This window comes from Neofelis nebulosa, chromosome 15 (genome assembly GCF_028018385.1).
Source record: "Neofelis nebulosa isolate mNeoNeb1 chromosome 15, mNeoNeb1.pri, whole genome shotgun sequence".
Classification (NCBI taxonomy): Eukaryota; Metazoa; Chordata; class Mammalia; order Carnivora; family Felidae; genus Neofelis; species Neofelis nebulosa.
The window spans coordinates 74,188,814-74,207,473 of NC_080796.1; the positions used below are offsets into that span (position 1 = coordinate 74,188,814).

The following is an 18,660-nucleotide window of genomic DNA, read 5'->3' on the forward strand; positions in this document are numbered from 1 at the left end:
TGCCTTAGCAAGGGAAAATGGGACGTGTCTGATAATGGGTGCAGGGTTTCTTTTGGGTGATGAAAATGGTCTGGAATGAGATACTGGTGATGGTTGCACAACTTTGTGAATTGAGCGCATAGAGTACCCTCTTATTTTTATTTAATTTTTAAGTAGGCTCCGCGATCAGATCAGATCAAGGAGGGGCTTGAACTCACCACTGGGAGATGGAGAGTCACATGCTCCACCCACGGGCCAGCCAGGCCCCTCCCCCCCAGTACCCTTTAGAAAAGGGTAATACGATTCACAAATCACAAGTTTTTTTAAATGGAAAAAAATAATGTAATTTCAATCAGACTCCCAACAACATTGTGTTTTGGGGAAAAGGGGCAACAGGAAAACGATGGTGTTTAATCTGAAATTCCTTGGAAAAATACACCTGTCAGAATGGGCAATGAAACGTAGATGAAAATCGGTTTGCCCTAACAGATTAAAATTGAAATAGAATCACCCAATAAAAACACCGTAGCAAAGGAACAAACGGATCAACGCAAAAGAACGAAGAAACGTAATAGCGTATATATAAAATTTCATACATGATAAACGTGGTGTTCGGATGGAAGGGGCATTTATTAAATGCTGAAGGGAAAACACTACGAATTTGGCTTTCAAGTTACCTTGTATTTTATTAATCCTACCAGAATATGAATTTATTTGAAACACAGCACTCCATGCTAGTCGTTCAACCTAGAGTCTCCTAGCAGCTTGAAGACCCACCAAACGCCGTCGGTCCGCGGCGTCCCGGCCCCAACCCCGGCGGGGCGCCCCGGCCCGCCCCCTTCACCTCCGCCGTCCACGACCCACTTCCAGCCCAACCCCGGCGGTGCGCCCCGGCCGGCGACCCTCACCTCCGGGGTCCACAGCCCGCTCCCAGCGCCCCCAGACCCCGGCGGAGCGCCCCGGCCCGCCCCCTCCCCTCCGCTCGCGCGCCCAGCCGCCGGCGCCCCCTCGCGGCGCGCCCCCTCGCGGCGCGCCCCCGGGGCCCTGCTCTGAAAGCAGTGGTTGGCGTGCAGACGTGAAACAACTAGAGAAATTCCTCACATGACCTTTGGGACGAATCATTTGCCTTTTCCTAAGCAGGTAACTGAGTGAAGCGGGCCAAAGTGGCGGGAAGGCTCTCTCCCTGGCCAGAGGCTGGGCCTCCACACAAACGTGGCTGGACCGGGGGACGAACTGTTTAATTCCCCGACTCTTGCGTATTGTCTTGTGGGCTACCAACTTGCCCACAACAAACATGGACTCTCCTCGCCCCAATTGCGCCTTGATATGCTCTTCGGCAGCCATCTTTCTCCAGGGCAAGCCGAAAGCAGGAAGGTCACACCCTACCTGTCTCGGATAATGCCAGACGCCTTGAAATCAACAAGAGTCCAATTGGAACCGGCGCTTTCACCGGAACGGCTTTTCCTCACGACCGGAAGGGGCTGTGCGTGAGGGCGTTGGGGGCGGAAGTGACGGGAAGGTGGTAGTGGGGTAGTTGGCGGGTGGTTGAGCAGAGCCGGTCGCCATGTCCGCGGGGAGCGCGACACATCCCGGGGCCGGCGGGTAAAGCTTCCTGGGCGAGGGCATCGCGGCTCGCACGGGCCAGAGGAGAGACGGAGGGACCGTTGGGAGCTGCGTATGGGTGTGGGGGGGGGCGTTGAAGTGGGAAGTGTACGTATTGGAGGGCTGGGCTTTTGGGGAGAAAGACGGTGAGCAGGCCTTGGGGCCCCCGAAAAAGGCCGGCAGGGAGCAGAGGGAGACGGAAAGCAGGGACTTTTCGGAAGGACCGGCCAAGCGGAGGGGCAAAACGGGGGCATGTGGGACAGAGTGGAGTTTTCTCAGAGGGGTGATGGAGTAGAAAAGAAGTAGATTCTGGAGTAGGGTCGAAATTAGTGAGGAAATACTGCGGTAATTGTATAAAGAGAGGTGGTCATTTTAATATTGATAAGAGACTCGAGGGTGTAAAGAGGACACGATAGACGGCAAATGGGGTGCTAAAGCGTAGTAAGGGGAAGAATAACATGAATAAAGCTTTGGGGCCCAATATTTTCCTCTTTTTCCCGGTAGGCGCCGCAGCAAATGGGACCAACCAGCGCCAGCCCCTCTTCTCTTCCTCCCGCCGACGGCCCCAGGTGGGGAGGTTACCAGCAGTGGGGGAAGCCCTGGGGGCTCCACAGCTGCTCCCTCTGGAGCCTTGGATGCTGCTGCTGCTGTGGCTGCCAAGATCAATGCCATGCTCATGGCCAAAGGGAAGCTGAAACCAACGCAGAATGCCGCCGAGAAGGTATTTGAAGTTGAAGGGACTCTGCTAACTGCGGTGTTAATAAGGGTTGTTTTGTAATTGTGCGATCCGAGAATCCTGTGTGTAGAGGAGAAAACCGGGACCCAGTAATTTAAGGATCACTTAGTTTTGGAACATATCAGATGATATTTTGTCATTTGTTTTTACGAGGCAGCTTTGGTTGGTTCGACTACATTTACGGATCAAATAGCTCATTTTGTCTTTGTTCTTAGTTCGGCCTGCTATCTACATAATCATTTAAAGCAACGATGGTAGTATATTTTTCACCACATGTGCATTTTCCCTGAAGTCACATGAGAAAGTCTAGGTAAATCAGTGAGCTTTAAAATGTCTCTAGTCAACTCTGCTCAAAAATACATTTATAGGGCGCCTGGGTGGCGCAGTCGGTTAAGCGTCCGACTTCAGCCAGGTCACGATCTCGCGGTCCGTGAGTTCGAGCCCCGCGTCAGGCTCTGGGCCGATGGCTCAGAGCCTGGAGCCTGTTTCCGCTTCTGTGCCTCCCTCTCTCTCTGCCCCTCCCCCGTTCATGCTCTGTCTCTCTCTGTCCCAAAAATAAATAAAAAACGTTGAAAAAAAAAATTAAAAAAAAAATACATTTATAAATGTCCTTTATAATTAGAATCTAATGAACGTCTACAGTGTAATTAAACATGAAATAAAATGAATAGTTTATATGTTGGTTGGTTTGCTGTTTTCATACAAATTGGTCATTTTATAGAATTTGGTCGTTTTTAGAATTTGTGGTATAACTAAAATCTCACCACTAGACTGGATCTGAACTTTGAAGTCTTTAACTTATCCTGAAATAGGAAACCAGAATCTTCTACAGGACGATGCGTATGGTGGCTGTTTGTAGTGCTAGAATGCATGCTTTGCACTTAAAAGAAATCCTTATAATTTTAAGGGATGGATTACTGTCTCCAGTTTACAGAGGATGGAAATTGGGTGTGCGTGTGAATGTCAAGTTGTGTTAATTGTGTAAGATCTGTCATGTTGGCACACATGTGACTTCAGAGTCGCCTCGGACAACTGGGTGTTTAGCTTTTGCTTGAAAGCCTCTGGAGTTGGAGAATTCAGTGTGTTCCAAGGCTGCTTGCTCCATTATAATTCTCATTTGAAAAAAAAAAAAAGTTCTTCTGGGGGCGCCTGGGTGGCTCAGTCAATTGAGGTCATGATCTCATGGTTCGTGGGTTCAAGCCCCACGTCGGGCTCTCTGCTGACAGCTCAGAGCCTGGAGCCTACTTCCGATTCTGTGACTTCCTCTTTCTCTGCTCCTCCTCTGCTCATGCTCTGTCTCTCTTTCTCAAAAAGAAATAAACATTTAAAAAATTAATAAAAAAATAAAGCTGACTTCCATAGTACCTGTGAAGAAATGAGTTCTGTGTTTGCAAATGCAATTTAGGTGAGCAGTGACTGTATTAATTAACACGTTGTGATTATTTCACAATGTAACCGTATATCAAAATATCCAGTTGTTCACCTTCAGTATATGTACACGATTTTTGTTTGTCAATTATACCTCAATAAAGCTGGGGGGAGAAAGGAAAATACAATTTTTTGTTAGCTGTCCAGTGTATGAGTATGATATCAACAGGCCATACTCTGTCTGGATGTTTAAATATTCAAGTTCGGCAGAATTGGTGGGAACTTCTAGTGAATTGGAAGTTCGTTATTCATTGTATTTTGATGGTTTGCAAAGATTGAGTCCGTTGTCCGTTTGTAAGTTTTACAAGGAGCTATAACACGCTGGTGATCGTGGAGTGCTTCTTGAGTAATAAAATTCTTAATACTGATGTGAATCACTTATTTTTTTTTCTCTAAAAAGCTTTTGCGCTCAGCAGGCGGCAGCACAGTGCACAGATAGTGGATTTAGAATCAGAATATCTAGATGTGAAACCCAGGGTCCTCGGTTCGTGGCCTCAGATATGTCGTGGAGCCTCAGTTTTCCTCATCTGATGGGGTTGGTGACATGTACCTGGGTGGTCCCCGACAGTGGCTGCTGCCTCCTGTAGCTATTTAAATTAAAATTTGAGTGAAAAGTAAAATTTAAGATGGAGTTCCTCGGCAGGGCACTTGGACACGAGGCTGACGGCGCCCACGTTGGACTGCCAGGTAGCTCCCCCTGCCGGACGGCACTGCCCGCACCTTTGAAGGTGGCCCCGGGGTTCAGGGAGCTGAGGTGTGCTTGAGCCAGCGTGCTGAGTGGGGGGCTGAACAAAGATGAGATGTTGCTGAATCTAGTTTGTGTCCGTGACTTGAAAACTTGTCTGATGCAGGGGCGTTTGGGTGGCTCAGTGGCTTAAGCAACCAACTTCGGCTCAGGTCATGATCTTGCGGTTCGTGGGTTCGAGCCCCCGCATAGGGCTCTGCGTCTCGTCTCCCTCTCTCTCTGCCCCTCCCCTGCTCATGCTCACTCTCTCTTAAAAATAAATAGACGTTAAAACAAATATTTAAAATGTATCTAATGCATAAGGAAGTAAACTGTATTTTTATCTTCCTGGAGCAGATTTGTGGGACATTGGTCCAAGGCAAGAAAAGGTTGGGAAAGGCCATCTTGGGATGAAATTTTTCTTGAATAACTCCAATCCAGCTGTCTGGAGTTGCCTACAGTTGAAATTGAAAGAAGCCAGATCAGATTTTAGGATTTTGCTTGATTTTTCATCCATTCTCTTAGCTCTTTAGTAGAAAGTAATGGGTTGTCGGGTAAAACTGACGGGTGTTCCAGGTCACTGCAAGGATGGGATTAGGTGAATGTAAGGTGCCATGGGCGCAGCGGTGGCACACAGGCGGCGTCCGGTTACACAGGTGAGGTGCATGGGTTGCTGGACTCTGCCCTGTATTTTTTTTTTTTAAACTTAGTTTTTACATTTATTTATTTTTGAGAGACAGAGCACAAGTGGGGGAGGAGCAGACAGAGGGGGACACAGAATCCGAAGCGGGCCCCGGGCTCCCAGCTGCCAGCCCAGAGCCCAGCGTGGGGCTCGAACCCACAGACCGTGAGATCACGACCTGAGTCGAAGTCGGACGCCCAACCGACTGAGCCACCCAGGCGCCCCTGCCCTGCATTTGACTGCACGGACGGCTGGCTGGTCGAGGTGCAAAGCACCGTAACTTGGTCTTGTGATTTTCCCCGTGAAGATGGCACCATAGGGTTTCTGGGATTATGTGACCACAGAAACGCACACGTGGCTGAGGTTACAGAGAAACCTGAGGGTTGCCTTCAAGTCGGTTGACAATACTCGGTGTCAGTTCAGTGAGGTTTTGTTTGCTCGTTAGGTCATTTTCGCAGAATGACCCAGGAGTGTCTCCAAGTGTGTTTGCAGGCAGCTTTGGGGAACGGTAAGGTGGTGGTGGGACTTGGGAAGGGCCAGTTGTAAATTGGACAGCAGAAAGATACTATTTCATCTTACAGTCTTTTTGATCTAATTGCTCTTTCTTGGTAGCTTCAGGCCGCTGGCAAAGGCCTAACTAGCAATAAAAGCAAGGACGACCTGGTGGTGGCTGAAGTCGAGATCAATGACGTGCCTCTCACGTGCAGGAACCTGTTGACTCGAGGGCAGACTCAGGACGAGGTGGGGAGATGTGGGGCCTCTCTGGGGACGGTGGTGGCTGGGCGTGGTCTTGTGAACGCGGAGAGCGGAGTCAGAGATTTATTCGCGGGTCTGGGTCATAATCTCCAAAGTCAGGGTTGGGTTGAATTAACTGCAGAGGAGCTTCCTAGTGAAGGTGAAGGAGCCGACATGGGTGGACTCCCTGGGTCAGCTTGAGCAGGAAGCGATTTCCGATATGGGAGGGATTCCTGTACAGACCTCATTCCTGTCTGTTGGTGGAATGAATGCATGGGGCGAATCCATCCTGCTGCCTGTCATCGAAGTCGGTCAACTGCCACATCATCCTTTTAATAGAATGTTTCCTTTTCAGATCAGCCGACTTAGTGGGGCCGCCGTGTCAACTCGAGGGAGATTCATGACAAGTGAGGAGAAGGCCAAAGTGGGGCCAGGGTGTGTATGCACTTCCTCTGCTTTGGGAAAAGATTGGACACGGGCTCGCGTTAGTGTGTTTTTCATTCTGAGGAAATAGGTGTAAATATTTGGTTAGCAGCTCGCTAGACGTACACGCATGCTTCGTAGTAGAACTTGGGAACGTCTCAGACGTGCGTAGGGAGGGTCGGCAGCTCTCGTCCTTCTGCTGCTCTTTGATTTTTCATTTCACAGGCAACGTTTTCTTAGAGGAAACACATCACGGGCAAGTGTAAGATGAGACAGTTGCTAACAGATAACGGACACGCTTCTAAATTTTTGTGTGGGAATGTTTCCCCCAACAAAAGGGCGTGTGTTTTGTTGTGATCTCCGTCTAAAAAACATCCTTTTGTCCGACTCCTTGCTGTTTCCAGGGTGGCTGGATTATCTATGTAAACATCTCGTCCCCTTTAGTTCGTCTCTCCCATTACTCGGTGTTGGGGGGCGGGTACTCAGGCAGTGCAACATTTTTCACGTTGGCCCAAACCAAATATAATTAGGAAGCAAAACTTGCTCCCCACCTGAGACAGTATATTGCAACTGTGTGCACGCCGGTTGCTGTTTTGAACTTTTTTGTCTTTAGACACAGCTGTTTTTTGCTGACAGCTTGTTATGAACTGTATGGTTATCGAAGATCTTCTCTGTGATTACAGTCAAAATCTGAATCTAAGCCACTTTACATTTAGAGTCGAGAGTTGCTTTGGTTGCGGGCCTCACAGCCATGGGTCTGTGCGCTCCTGTCACTGTCACCCCGGTCATTTGGATAGACAAGAGCATGTCTGCACGTAACCTGTTAGCCAACAAAAAGGAATTTTCTCGAACATCCGGTTATCTCGGTTGACTAGATCCCCGTATTCAGGAGCCCATAAGAACAGATTTGATCCTGTGTGGGCTGGCTAACTTGAAGCAACCAGAAAAGTTTATTTAGCCTCAGCTTTAAACCACGTTCTTAAAAATTAGCAACAGCCATTTCTGTGAATATAGTGCCTTTGCCTTACTTGGAAAGTATAAACGTTACAAATTCGGTGACCCGTTTGGTTCCTTTGGTTATGACCAGTTTGGGATCATCATTTTGTATTTCTCTTTATAGGGATCGTCCGTTATACCTTCATGTTCAGGGCCAGACACGGGAATTAGTGGACAGTAAGTAACGGTTGGGCTCACATCTGCTTTTTGCGAGGGGCAAAGTATAGGGCTCTAAGTAACAGGTTGGCAGAATGTCCCTGGGCTGTGCTAACTCGTGTGTGTGAACTGCTTGCGAATGGGCTGGGGGTTTAGAGAGGCTGAGAACCACATACTTGGGGATCCTATAAAAAGGATTAGTACATGGGCACCTGAGCATTGACCTTTGTCACGAGCTGGTAGTCCGTGCGTTCATCCCATTGGTATAACATCTCACCCCGTTTTTCCACAGGAGCTGTAAACCGAATCAAAGAGATCATCACCAACGGGGTGGTCAAAGCCGCCACGGGGACGAGTCCAACTTTTAACGGTGCAACAGTCACTGTCTATCACCAGCCGGCGCCCATTGCACAGCTGTCTCCAGCTGTTAGCCAGAAGCCTCCCTTCCAGTCAGGGGTATGTTTGGTGGAGAGATTCCCCTGACAGCTTTGTCATTTCTGTAAAATTGACATAGGCCACAGAAAATGGTAGATGAGAAGAACATAGAAAATCCTGAAATTCTGACCTGAGAGTTCCCTGCTAGTGCTGGCCTGGTGACGCGCCCTTTGGAAAGGGCGTTGACGCGGTCGAGGGCACACCGTTCGCTGTGAAGTTAGTGGTTTGGTTCTGTGTCTGTAAATGTGACGGCAGCTGGAGGACTAAGAAGGCTGAGTCTGGTGAAGCAAGACTCTGCTGATACAATCCTCCTAGAGAACAGGGTGGGCGAGAGCAGCCCTCACTGGAGGACGCCACGGGGCTGACTGCACGACCCGACACGCCGCTGTCGCGTCCCAGGAGACCGCGCCGGGCTCTCACTGCCTTGCGGTGGCCTGGGCCGTGGGCGTGCTTCCTGAGCCGCGAGTCTTTGCTTTATGCCTGTTTTGCTGAACTGAGGAAGGTGTTAACGTTCTAGGTAGGTGCGTGGGATAGGCAGATCTCATTTAAATTAAGTTACTGTAGGGGCCCCTGGGGGGCTCAGTCGGTGAAGCACCCGACTCTTGACCTTGGCTCAGGTCATGATCTCAGGGTTTGTGGGATCGAGCCCCACGTCGGACTCCATACTGACAGCGCAGAGCCTGCTTGGGATTCTCTCTCCCTTTATCTCTGCCCTCTCCCCTGCTTACACGCTCATGTGATGTGCACACGCACTTTCTCCCTCCTTTTCAAAATAAACGTTAAAAAAAAAAAAGAATTTAAGCTACTTTGTGAAGTTTATTTTTATAGGCTCATGGTAGAAATTATTTGGAGTCCTTGTTCTAACAGTGATTAAAGGTATCTGGAGGATTAAAGTCTTGCGCATAATCATTTTCAAGATTTGGATTTAATTGTGTGTCATGTTTAATCTGAGGTGTTCTGTTCTTCCACAGATGCATTATGTTCAAGATAAATTATTTGTGGGTCTAGAGCATGCTGTGCCCACTTTCAATGTCAAGGAGAAAGTGGAAGGTCCAGGCTGCTCCTATTTGCAGCACATTCAGATTGAAACGGGTGCCAAAGTCTTCCTAAGAGGCAAAGGTTCGGGTTGCATTGAGCCAGCATCTGGCCGAGAAGCTTTTGAGCCTATGTATATTTACATTAGGTACGTGTGGATGGGTGGGGCTGAGGACATGTGAATGCTTGTCACCAGATCAGTACAGGCAGGGATAATTCAGAAGGTGTAAGAAAATAGGTTTAATAAACCTTAACATGAGGGACTTGGGTCAGTACTAGCAATAATCACTTTGTAATTACTTAGTAAGAATGATTGAAATAGGAGGTGGAATTGCCTTTTTTAGTTTTCAGGTTTTATATATAATCCCTGACCCTAAAGTAGCTGTGATGAGCCTAAAGTAACCTTTTTTTTAAACCTACGACAGTATTCGTGTACTTTATAGTGATTTTAGTGGCTTTTAAAAGTCTTATGTCAAGAAGTACTATAACTCAGAGAGACCAAAAAGTGTATGTCTCGATGATACTGGTTATATCTTACGGGGCTTCTATTACATTATTTTGTGATTTTCAGAAAGTTAGATTTGTGCTGCATTAAATGTATTAAACTTACAAACAGTATACGAAGTGAAACACAATTCTCTATCTTTTACTTTCCTCCTCTTTGAATTTTCTGGGTCTTCTTTCTTTGCAGCCATCCCAAACCAGAAGGCCTGGCTGCTGCCAAGAAGCTCTGTGAGAATCTCTTGCAAACAGTGAGTTCTGTTCGATTGTCTGATATGCAGAGAACTGCTGTGTGGGGCTGTGTCTGAGCCCTCTTCCCACCTGCACTCGTTTCCGAGGGCTTCAGTAACAAGTTGCCACCGACTAGGTGACAGAAACGTATTCTCTGACTGCTCAGGAGGCCAGACACGCAGAATCCAAGCGTGGGCAGGGTTGGCTCTTTCTGAACAACACCGTGCGGGAGAATGTTCCACGCCTCCCCCGGCCTGCAGCCCTTTGCATTTTCGCCGGGTGTCAGCAGAGCTCCGTTCTCTGTCCCGGTGACACCTGGCCTACTCCTGCCTCTCCTTGTCCATCTGTCTCTCAGAAGGGTGGCAGTCCTCGGATTTAGGGCCCACTGGAATCCAGTGTGACTTCATCTTAATAGCGTGTATCTGCAAGACCTTGTTTCCAAATAAGGTCACATTCTGGGGTTTTTGGCAGACGTGACTTTTGAAAGGACACCATTTAAACCACACCGTTCTGGCCACTAACATTCTCTCTAAGGAAGTCAGACCACCCTAGCATGTCCTCGCTGGTGTGCGTTTTCTTCTTTAGGAGGCATTTCAGTATGGAGTTTTGGAAATGTGCAGGCCTGCAGTGTGAAATCTCAGTGTCCTCAGTTACTTAAGTAGACGACACTTTTAATCTTGGTCAGGTTGTTTGCCGTGGGCCTTCCAAGTTCTTTTCAACAGTAAGTTTGGCTAAATAAGGGAGGAAGGTGGAGCTATGATGGTTTAAAACGAGGGGCGCCTGGGTGGCGTAGTCGGTTAAGCGTCCGACTTCAGCCAGGTCACGATCTCGCGGTCCGTGAGTTCGAGCCCCGCGTCGGGCTCTGGGCCGATGGCTCAGAGCCTGGAGCCTGTTTCCGATTCTGTGTCTCCCTCTCTCTCTGCCCCTCCCCCGTTCATGCTCTGTCTCTCTCTGTCCCAAAAATAAATAAAAAACGTTGGAAAAAAAAATTAAAAAAAAAAAAAAAAAAAAACAAAAAAAAAAAAAAAAAAACCAATCGGCAGTGCTTTGGCCTAATTGTTTATTTGAGTATTCTTTCTATTCTGTAGTCTAGTAACCAAAAGTTAGACCAGGAGGCCTCTTTGCGTAGCACCTGATGGAAACCAGGTTTGGGGTTGACTGCTCAGCGTTGTGTTATTTGATACGTAAGGGTTCCAGACTTTGGGGAAGTTGTTTGCTTTGCTTCTGCAAAGTAACCTGATTTACTGTCCTTTATACCAGACCACTGCCCTGATCACCCCCTGGCTTTGTCTCATTGCTGCGTGCGGCGACTCAGTGGGGTGCCCAGAACGAAGAACTGGGCGGTGGGGGGGGGGGGGGGACGGGGGGGGGGACACATACTAGCTCTGTGCTGAGCCTTGAGCTCCTTGAGGACAAGTCCAGCAAATAAAAGAATGAATGATTTCTCATTAGTTGTACTGACAACTTAGGAACTTCCTACCTTCTGTATCTGTGTGGCTCTGGATGATTTTTACCTCAGAGTTGGGTCTCATTCGGGGGATTTTAAATAATCTCTACACCCAACATGGGGCTCAGATTCACAACCTTGAGATCGAGCGTCACACACTCCACCCGTTGAGTTAGCCGGGCGCCCCGTGCCTTATTAGAATTTAGAGTAAACAGGTCTCAAATAGGTTGAGATACCACCAGTGGAAATATTTTGATCCCCGGCTGCTTTAGTCCCGGAACCAGACAACCAGACTCTTGTAAATACTCCACAAATCGGGACTGTCCCATATGAACTTGTCTTCCCTTGTCTTGCAGGTTCATGCTGAATACTCTAGATTTGTGAATCAGATTAATACCGCTGTACCCTTACCAGGTGTGTATGTCTCAAAGTGTTCGACGAAGATAAATGCGTTGTTAGCGAAATCTGTGTGTGACGTAGATACTTAGGCTAGACTAAGCGTGCCAGGGCACTCAGAACCTAGGGTGATTTGAAAAGCCATTCGTACCTCAGTAGTTTTCTTCCCTAGAGATTAAGTTAATATTCAGCTAAAATGTCTCATTCTGCTGCAGCTGATTAAACACTTTTTTTCTTCCCCCTCAGGCTATACACAACCCTCTGCTATAAGTAGTGTCCCTCCTCAGCCACCATATTATCCATCCAATGGCTATCAGTCTGGTTACCCTGTTGTTCCCCCTCCTCAGCAGCCAGTTCAGCCTCCCTACGGAGTGCCAAGCATAGTGCCACCGGCTGTTTCACTGGCACCCGGAGTCTTGCCAGCATTACCTACTGGAGTGCCCCCTGTGCCAACACAATACCCGATAACCCAAGTGCAGCCTCCAGCTAGCACTGGACAGGTAGGACGCCGGGGCGGGAGCCGGACGCCGCCGTGCTGGGGGAGGCCGGGCGGGGGAGGGGTGCGGACGCGGCGGCGGCGTTCAGAGAGAACAGCTGTGTGGTTATGGTGCGGCGGGAGGGGTTTTCTCCCGTTCCTCCTGCGTTCCCGCCACCAAGCTACCCGGAGGCTTCGGGGGACAGCGTGCACACACCGGTGCGTTCATCCTCAAGTGTGTGGCACCGGCAGACCGGTGTGTAGAAGAGGAGTCGGCGAGCTTCCCCTGGAATGCTGGCCGCCGGCTAGGTTAGGTGTCGCGGGCCCCGCGGGCGCCGTCACGCCTGCCGTGGCCGGTCGGCGGGTTAGACGATACCTAGTGAGTGAGCGTGGCCGTGCTCCGGGAACACTCGAGTCGCAAGTGTACAAGGGCCGCAATCGTAGTTTGCCTGCACCTGGCTCCGGGAGAGGGGAGCCAGCCCACGCCACGCCTCCACGCGTTTGGAACGGAGTCCCTAAGCTTCGAAGGAAATCCACCATAGGCAGGGGCTCCTAGGCCAAGGGCTACACGAGCTTTGCCAACTTCAGGATCGTAAATGCTCTCACGGAATTCTCAAACCGTGTAAGAAACTAGAATTTTCGGAAAGGGTAGGCAGCTGGCTCATCTGGATGGATGGTGTCCAACCCTACGTCCATCAGAGAGCAGAGGGAAGCTAGTGAGTGAGCGCACGGTGATTGATGGCGGGCCCTTGACCGTGGGCCTCTCAGAGTGGACCCGTGCCAGAGGAAGTGCAGCCCCGAACCATTGCCCAGCCTCCCGATCGGTGGGCTGTGAGCACTGAAGGGGGCTGGACAGGGAGGAACAGCAGAAGACTTCGCTGAATTCTGGCGGTGACCCTGAGGCCTAATCACGTGCCTTCTGTGTTTGGCAGAGCCCTAGTTCTCCAGCTTTGAGCCGCGCTGGTTTGTGACCAGAAACGCATATGGTGGGGCAGGCTCTTTAGGGTTGGGCTTGAGAGAGCGGGCGGCCCGGGCCCCTCATGCGTTCCCGGGTTTGAGCTGTGCCTTCCTGGAATACAATTCAGCCTATCCAGGCTTTGGTTTCCTTATAGAGAACGGGCGTGGGACGCCTGGGTGGCTCGGTTGGTGGAGTGTCTCTTGATCTTGGCCCAGGTCAAGAGTTCAGGCCTCGAGTTGGGCACCGCCCTGGGTGTGAAGCCTACCTTAAAAAAACAAAAAGAAAAGAAAAAGAAAATGGGCGTAATGATAGTATCTCAGAGGTCGCAAAGGTTAATTGAGGTGACCCACGTGTTCAACAAGTAATGGCTATTTGATAAGACTTGTCTTCTCTCTCTGACGCGTGCTGGGTCAGTCCTTATTCCTTTTTGGAACAATCTCTTAAAACATTAGACTCCCCGTTGCTATGACAACTTACCCACGGAAGTGGCAGATGGACTTGCCTTTGCCACGAGCGTTGGCAGCCTTTATGATCCAGAAAGAGCTAATCGCGTTGATTAGAGGAGCTTAAATTGGAGAATGTTTGGCTTGTAACTTCTGAACTAAGTAAGTGGCTAGAATTTGTATTATTTGTTGATCATGTTTGCTCCTAATCGCCCAAGTGCACAGCAGATTTTTCCTAAGAGTTGAGAGCACCTTAGAGATCGTGAGTTTTGCATTTCCCTACCGTCAGGGTGGGAAGGCTGTACTGTCACCAGATGATACAGGAAGGAAACTCGCGGCCAGAGATACAGGATTTCTAGGATACATGTGCATCATTAAAATGTATTGTAACTATTGTGTTCTTAAAGCGGCTGGGCGTTCTCACACCATTTTTCCCCTTGGTTTGTTTTGGTCCCAGAGTCCGATGAGCGGGCCTTTTCTTCCTGCTGCTCCTGTCAAAACTGCCTTGCCTGCGGGCCCCCAGCCCCAGCCCCCGCCCCCGCCCCAGCCCCCACTCCCAAGTCAACCCCAGGCACAGAAGAGGCGATTCACAGAGGAGCTACCAGATGAACGAGAGTCTGGACTTCTTGGATACCAGGTTAAATAAAATACTTTTACTTTCCTCACCATACCCTACTGTATCTTTCCTTTAAAGAAAGAAATTCACATCTGTGCCAGTTGTTTTCCCAATAACGAGGATTTCTGTTTTCTGGAATCCATTTAGATGAGGGTTTTTTCCTTGGGGGATTAACTGAAAGCAAGAATGAGTCCCTTTGGGTGGGTTTGTCTTTGGGGTCAATATGATAAAATACAGAACTCCACATAGAGAGAAGTATAGGTCTCATGACTGGCACCTGGAACGAGTCGTGTAGATTTCTGCACTTCCTCTTACACAGCACTCTCGAAAGCCTCAGATAGTTCTCGCTTCCCTACGCATCTCACCGAAAGGTATCATTCTACCTCCCAATAGTGGTTTGTATTTAAACCTTAGCTCCCAATTTACTGTTCTGTCTCTCCGTAAGAAAGAGTGATTTTTTTTTCCTCCAGTCCCCCACCATCTGCAGAAAAAGGTGGCCAGAATGTGATTCTGTGCATAGTTATAGTCATTCGAGTATAGGGTTTTTAAAAATATTATTAAAATGTTTAGTTTTGGTGCAGTTTTGTTTCATCAGGAGAAGCACCTGCGCTTTTTGCCAGAGTCCTTGAAGCCTTCTTTGAAACACGCTTTGAAGCATTTTTATAGTTCTAGATGGAGAGTTGAAAACAGATGCAGGTAGCATAATCAATCATGATGTCCCCGAGCAAGTCCTCCGTAGAGAAGAGTGATCTCTGTTTGGGCCGTGGTTACGCCCCAAATCCCAGAGAGCTATGTAGTGCAGATTACTGCAATTGACCAGAAAGACAAGGCACTTGACAGTTACGTTAAGGAGCTAAAGTCTGTACAGCAGTTGTAGATTTGCTAATGCCACTGTATTTTTCTGCTCATAGCATGGACCCATTCATATGACTAATTTAGGTACAGGCTTCTCCAGTCAGAATGACATTGAAGGTGCAGGATCGAAGCCGGCAAGTTCCTCAGGCAAAGAGCGAGAGAGGGACAGGTAAGTTTGTTGGAGCGGAATTACATGAATGTATTAAGACGTCCTCTGTTTGCATCGCTAGTGAGAATGATCATTGCTGCGGGTTTCCCGTGTTCTAAAACTGTAACGAGATCCTTTGGCTCAAATAAGCTCCTGTTCTTTGTAACGGATACGCTCATGGAGAACAGGACGCGCCTCCCAGTCTCCGGGCCGCTGTACTCGACTTTGAATAATTCAGTGCTTGTTCATTCGGGCATCTTCCTTGACCTTCACTGCCTGCATCTTGGCCGTTTTCCTGAGCGTAGGCAGGGACAGGAGTCTGACACAAGCCATGTTTGCTACTTAGAATCCTAGAACCTGATGGGTTGAGGTACTTGAATGGAGGTCCGGCCTGCCACCCAGGGCTCGCACTCTCCTGTACCATCCTTTGAGCCTTCGCTGGATGAGCCTAACTTCTCCCAGCAGCGCATTCTTGTTTTGGCCCGGCCCAGCCTGGCTGTGTAGACCGGCCTGACAGTCTGACAACTGGATGATAGCTTGAAGGCTGGGGTCAGGCGGAAGGGGTAGAAGTGGATGGTTTCCTGCTTCGTGTCTGCTGGACAGGTTATGACGGATCGAATCTGTCTGAAAAGGCTGTCACATTTTTTCTCCTAACAGGCAGTTGATGCCTCCACCAGCCTTTCCAGTGACTGGAATGAAGGCAGAGTCTGATGACAGGAGTGGGTCTGGGGCCGGAGCAGGGGGCCATGGTGAGTGAGGTGTAGCTGGGGATACTCGGGTGGCTAAGACTGTTCCTAAGCTATTAGTTTTCTGACCTGATGTTCACTCAGATGGCACTCATTCAGGCGTTTAATCCAGCTTCTAAAATCTACAGGCTAATGAGAATACTTGTTTTTATTTAAAAGGACGACATACAGTTACGCGGGCTTTAATTTTCAACTGACGTGTGTCTAGGAAAGAGTTGGTTAACTTACGTTTTATGCATAGCATTAAAGCCCTAGGAAATACTAATGATTGGTAGGTCAGTTCAAAATTTTGTTGCCTTTGTTATCTGAATACCTGGAGGTAATCTGATGCAGACTTGAGGACTGGTATTTCGGGGCACCTGCCTGGCTCAGCCAGTGGGACATGTGACTCTTGATCCTGGGGTCCTGAGTTCGAGCCCCATGCGGAGAGCCTACTTTTAAAAAAGATTGATTTTTTCTTTGTATTGGGAGCTGAGCTACTTCTCTCTGCATAGCTCTATCGATTGAATGGTCAGCCTGTGGCTGTTGAAAAAGCATTGCCTCTTAGTATCCCAGAACTCTAGGTGTGTAGAGGAATATGGGGCCACTCGTGTTCTTTGCCTGTAGTCGTAATAAAAGTGAGCGAAAGAAAATACATTTTTTTCTTTTCTTCTTTTTTTTGAACTCTTTAAAAGGTGAAATATTAGCCTCCGGAGACTCACTTGCTAACTTTACTTTTTTTTTTCTTTTTTCTTTTTTTTTCTTTTTTTTTTTTTTTTGTGTTTCTTTTTTCTTTCTCTGTTTTCTTACATGGTTCTGGTGGACTCACATTTGCTGATGCTGGTGCTGTTTTTCGTGTGATCTTCAACGTTTTTGGGTGACCATTGACCCTGTGACCTCAAAATGGTGTCCAACTAACCAATTACAATTAACATCTTTTTTTTATTAACGAATTTATGGTATTATCTTTTTTTTTTTTTTTTTTTTTGTCTTGGTGGGGAACGGGGTTGGGGTTGTTTTCTCTATTCTAGATTATCCAGTCAAGAAGATGAAAACTACGGAGAAGGGATTTGGGTTGGTGGCTTATGCTGCAGATTCATCTGATGAAGAGGAGGAACACGGGGGTCATAAAAATGCAAGTAGCTTTCCACAGGGCTGGAGTTTGGGCTATCAGTACCCTTCGTCACAACCACGAGCTAAACAGCAGATGCCATTCTGGATGGCCCCGTAGGAAACAGTGGAGCAGAGCTTTGACCCTCGGTGACTCTCTTTAGCAATAATGCATGCGTTTGATTTAATAAGACTCTGGGGCCTGTACCGGGAACCATCTTGGACCTTTGCAGAAGTTAGAGATGCAGCGTCTCCTTTCTCAAAGTGTCTCGTTCTTTTTACAACATCCCTGTTTCTGCAGTGGCATAGCATCTGTTAACATTTACTTAGAATCACAAGTTTGTCTCAGAAGCTTTTTAACAGTTGGTGAAATGTGCTTGTTCAACAGAGCATCCCAACAGGGTCATTCCCATATACATTTGACCTGGTCCAGCCTTTTCCACATGAATGGCCCCTATTCTGACGAAGAGAAGGTTTTATTTGTATTTTACTACTGTTTGGTCAATTTTGATACCAACTGGTTACAAACGACGCCTTACTATTTATTAGTGGGGAAATGATCTTAAGACCATCCTTTCCTTTCAGCACCTTTAAATCTAAGGACAATGCATCCCTGTTTCATTTTTGCATTCTTTTCTGTTTTTGGAAACTTCAGTTTTACTCATTTAAAACTGTTGGATATAGCTGGATCCTGAGTAGGAAGATTAAAGTTTTTTGTTTTTTGTTTTTTTCTCCCCTGTGTCTTTTTACTGGGATGAGCCAAAGCTGGCACCTTCAGGCACTCTTGTCTCAGAAAGCCATTGCTGTTTTTATTGCCCTTCTAAGCTCCATGTCGTCAGCTGGGTCAGAGAAAACTGCTTGATCAAAGCTGGTCAGAACTCCTCACAGAAATGAAACACAGTGGTCTGCCTCTCAGAACTGGTTGCAGCTCAAATAGAGAGATTTGACCGCTCAGTAGGATGGATGGCGGACTTAGTGACTGAAATTGCAACTTGTCCTTTTCCTTGGCATTACAGGTTTTGCCAAAAGAACTTTTTTGTATCAAATATTGACGTGTGAAAGAAGGAGCTAGTCTGCTGAACCAGGAGTAGTTTGAGATACTGAACTGTCATTTTTGCACATTTGAATACTTTGCAGGCTGGCTTTGTATAAACATATTCTCTGGTTTCCTATATGTTGTAAATATTTAGACCATAATTTCATTATAAATAAATGTATAAATATTCTGTTGTGGTTTCTCTGTTCTCTTCTACAACCCACCCATACGCTAAAATGTATAAACTTTTACTGATAGCTTAATGGAATTATAACCCACCAGAAAAATACATACACGGGCCCAGAAGTTTCCATATAGTTCCAAGAATTGATGACTTAACAGAGTAAACTCTTCAAAGTCCAGACGAAAACATCGAGGATAATTATAGTGGACTCCCTCCGTTCTCGTATTTTAGCCCTCCTTTATGGAACATGGTTAGAGAGTGAGGTACATTTTTATTTTTATTTAATTTAAAAAAATTTTTTTTAACGTTTATTTATTTTTGAGACAGAGAGAGAGACAGAGCATGAACAGGGGAGGGTCAGAGAGAGGGAGACAGAATCTGAAACAGGCTCCAGGCTCTGAGCTGTCAGCACAGAGCCCAACGTGGGGCTCGAACTCACGGACCGCAAGATCAGGACCTGAGCCGAAGTCGGCGGCTTAACCGACTGAGCCACCTAGACGCCCCGTGAGGTACATTTTTAAAGGACATAGACACAAGTTATGCTTGAGAAAGCATTCTTAAGGGTGGGTAGAAATTTCAGCAAAATTTGCCCGGTGCCGATTCC

The 18,660-nt window shown here is 47.7% G+C and overlaps 1 protein-coding gene and 2 non-coding genes across 6 annotated transcripts; all 3 read left to right on the top strand.

The window, feature by feature from the left end:
- The first annotated feature begins 1,018 nt into the window (after positions 1 to 1,018).
- On the top strand, positions 1,019 to 18,062 carry KHDC4 (KH domain containing 4, pre-mRNA splicing factor). 4 transcript variants are annotated; one of them, XM_058701880.1, is made up of 14 exons: positions 1,019 to 1,462; positions 2,086 to 2,302; positions 5,764 to 5,892; positions 6,242 to 6,321; positions 7,430 to 7,482; positions 7,754 to 7,917; positions 8,868 to 9,079; positions 9,623 to 9,683; positions 11,467 to 11,524; positions 11,753 to 12,006; positions 13,840 to 14,019; positions 14,910 to 15,022; positions 15,659 to 15,750; positions 16,758 to 18,062. In XM_058701880.1, exons 2-14 carry the CDS (start codon positions 2,252 to 2,254, stop codon positions 16,955 to 16,957), a joined length of 1,647 nt encoding a protein of 548 aa, XP_058557863.1. In that variant the 5' UTR covers positions 1,019 to 1,462; positions 2,086 to 2,251; the 3' UTR covers positions 16,958 to 18,062. The 4 variants fall into 4 exon arrangements, 3 of the variants coding, with proteins under 3 accessions (XP_058557863.1, XP_058557862.1, XP_058557864.1); XR_009254466.1 differs by lacking the exon at positions 1,019 to 1,462 and adding an exon at positions 1,470 to 1,581 and having other exon boundaries at positions 14,938 to 15,022; positions 16,758 to 16,814; XM_058701879.1 differs by lacking the exon at positions 1,019 to 1,462 and adding an exon at positions 1,470 to 1,581.
- On the top strand, positions 8,151 to 8,279 carry LOC131496673 (small Cajal body-specific RNA 4). The gene has a single exon (XR_009254610.1). It is a non-coding gene; the product is annotated as a small Cajal body-specific RNA 4 (non-coding RNA).
- LOC131496669 (small nucleolar RNA SNORA42/SNORA80 family) lies at positions 12,708 to 12,839 on the top strand. Its single transcript, XR_009254606.1, has one exon. It is a non-coding gene; the product is annotated as a small nucleolar RNA SNORA42/SNORA80 family (small nucleolar RNA).
- Positions 18,063 to 18,660: the final 598 nt, after the last annotated feature.

What these genes read in the sequence shown, in the direction of transcription:
- KHDC4 (XM_058701879.1), top strand. Translation starts at nt 1,544, where the DNA reads ATGTCCGCGGGGAGCGCGACACATCCCGGGGCCGGCGG. An exon ending in CCTATGTATATTTACATTAG is followed by an intron (nt 9,080 to 9,622) that starts GTACGTGTGGAT and finishes CTTTCTTTGCAG; the next exon opens with CCATCCCAAACCAGAAGGCC. An exon ending in AAAGAGCGAGAGAGGGACAG is followed by an intron (nt 15,023 to 15,658) that starts GTAAGTTTGTTG and finishes TTCTCCTAACAG; the next exon opens with GCAGTTGATGCCTCCACCAG.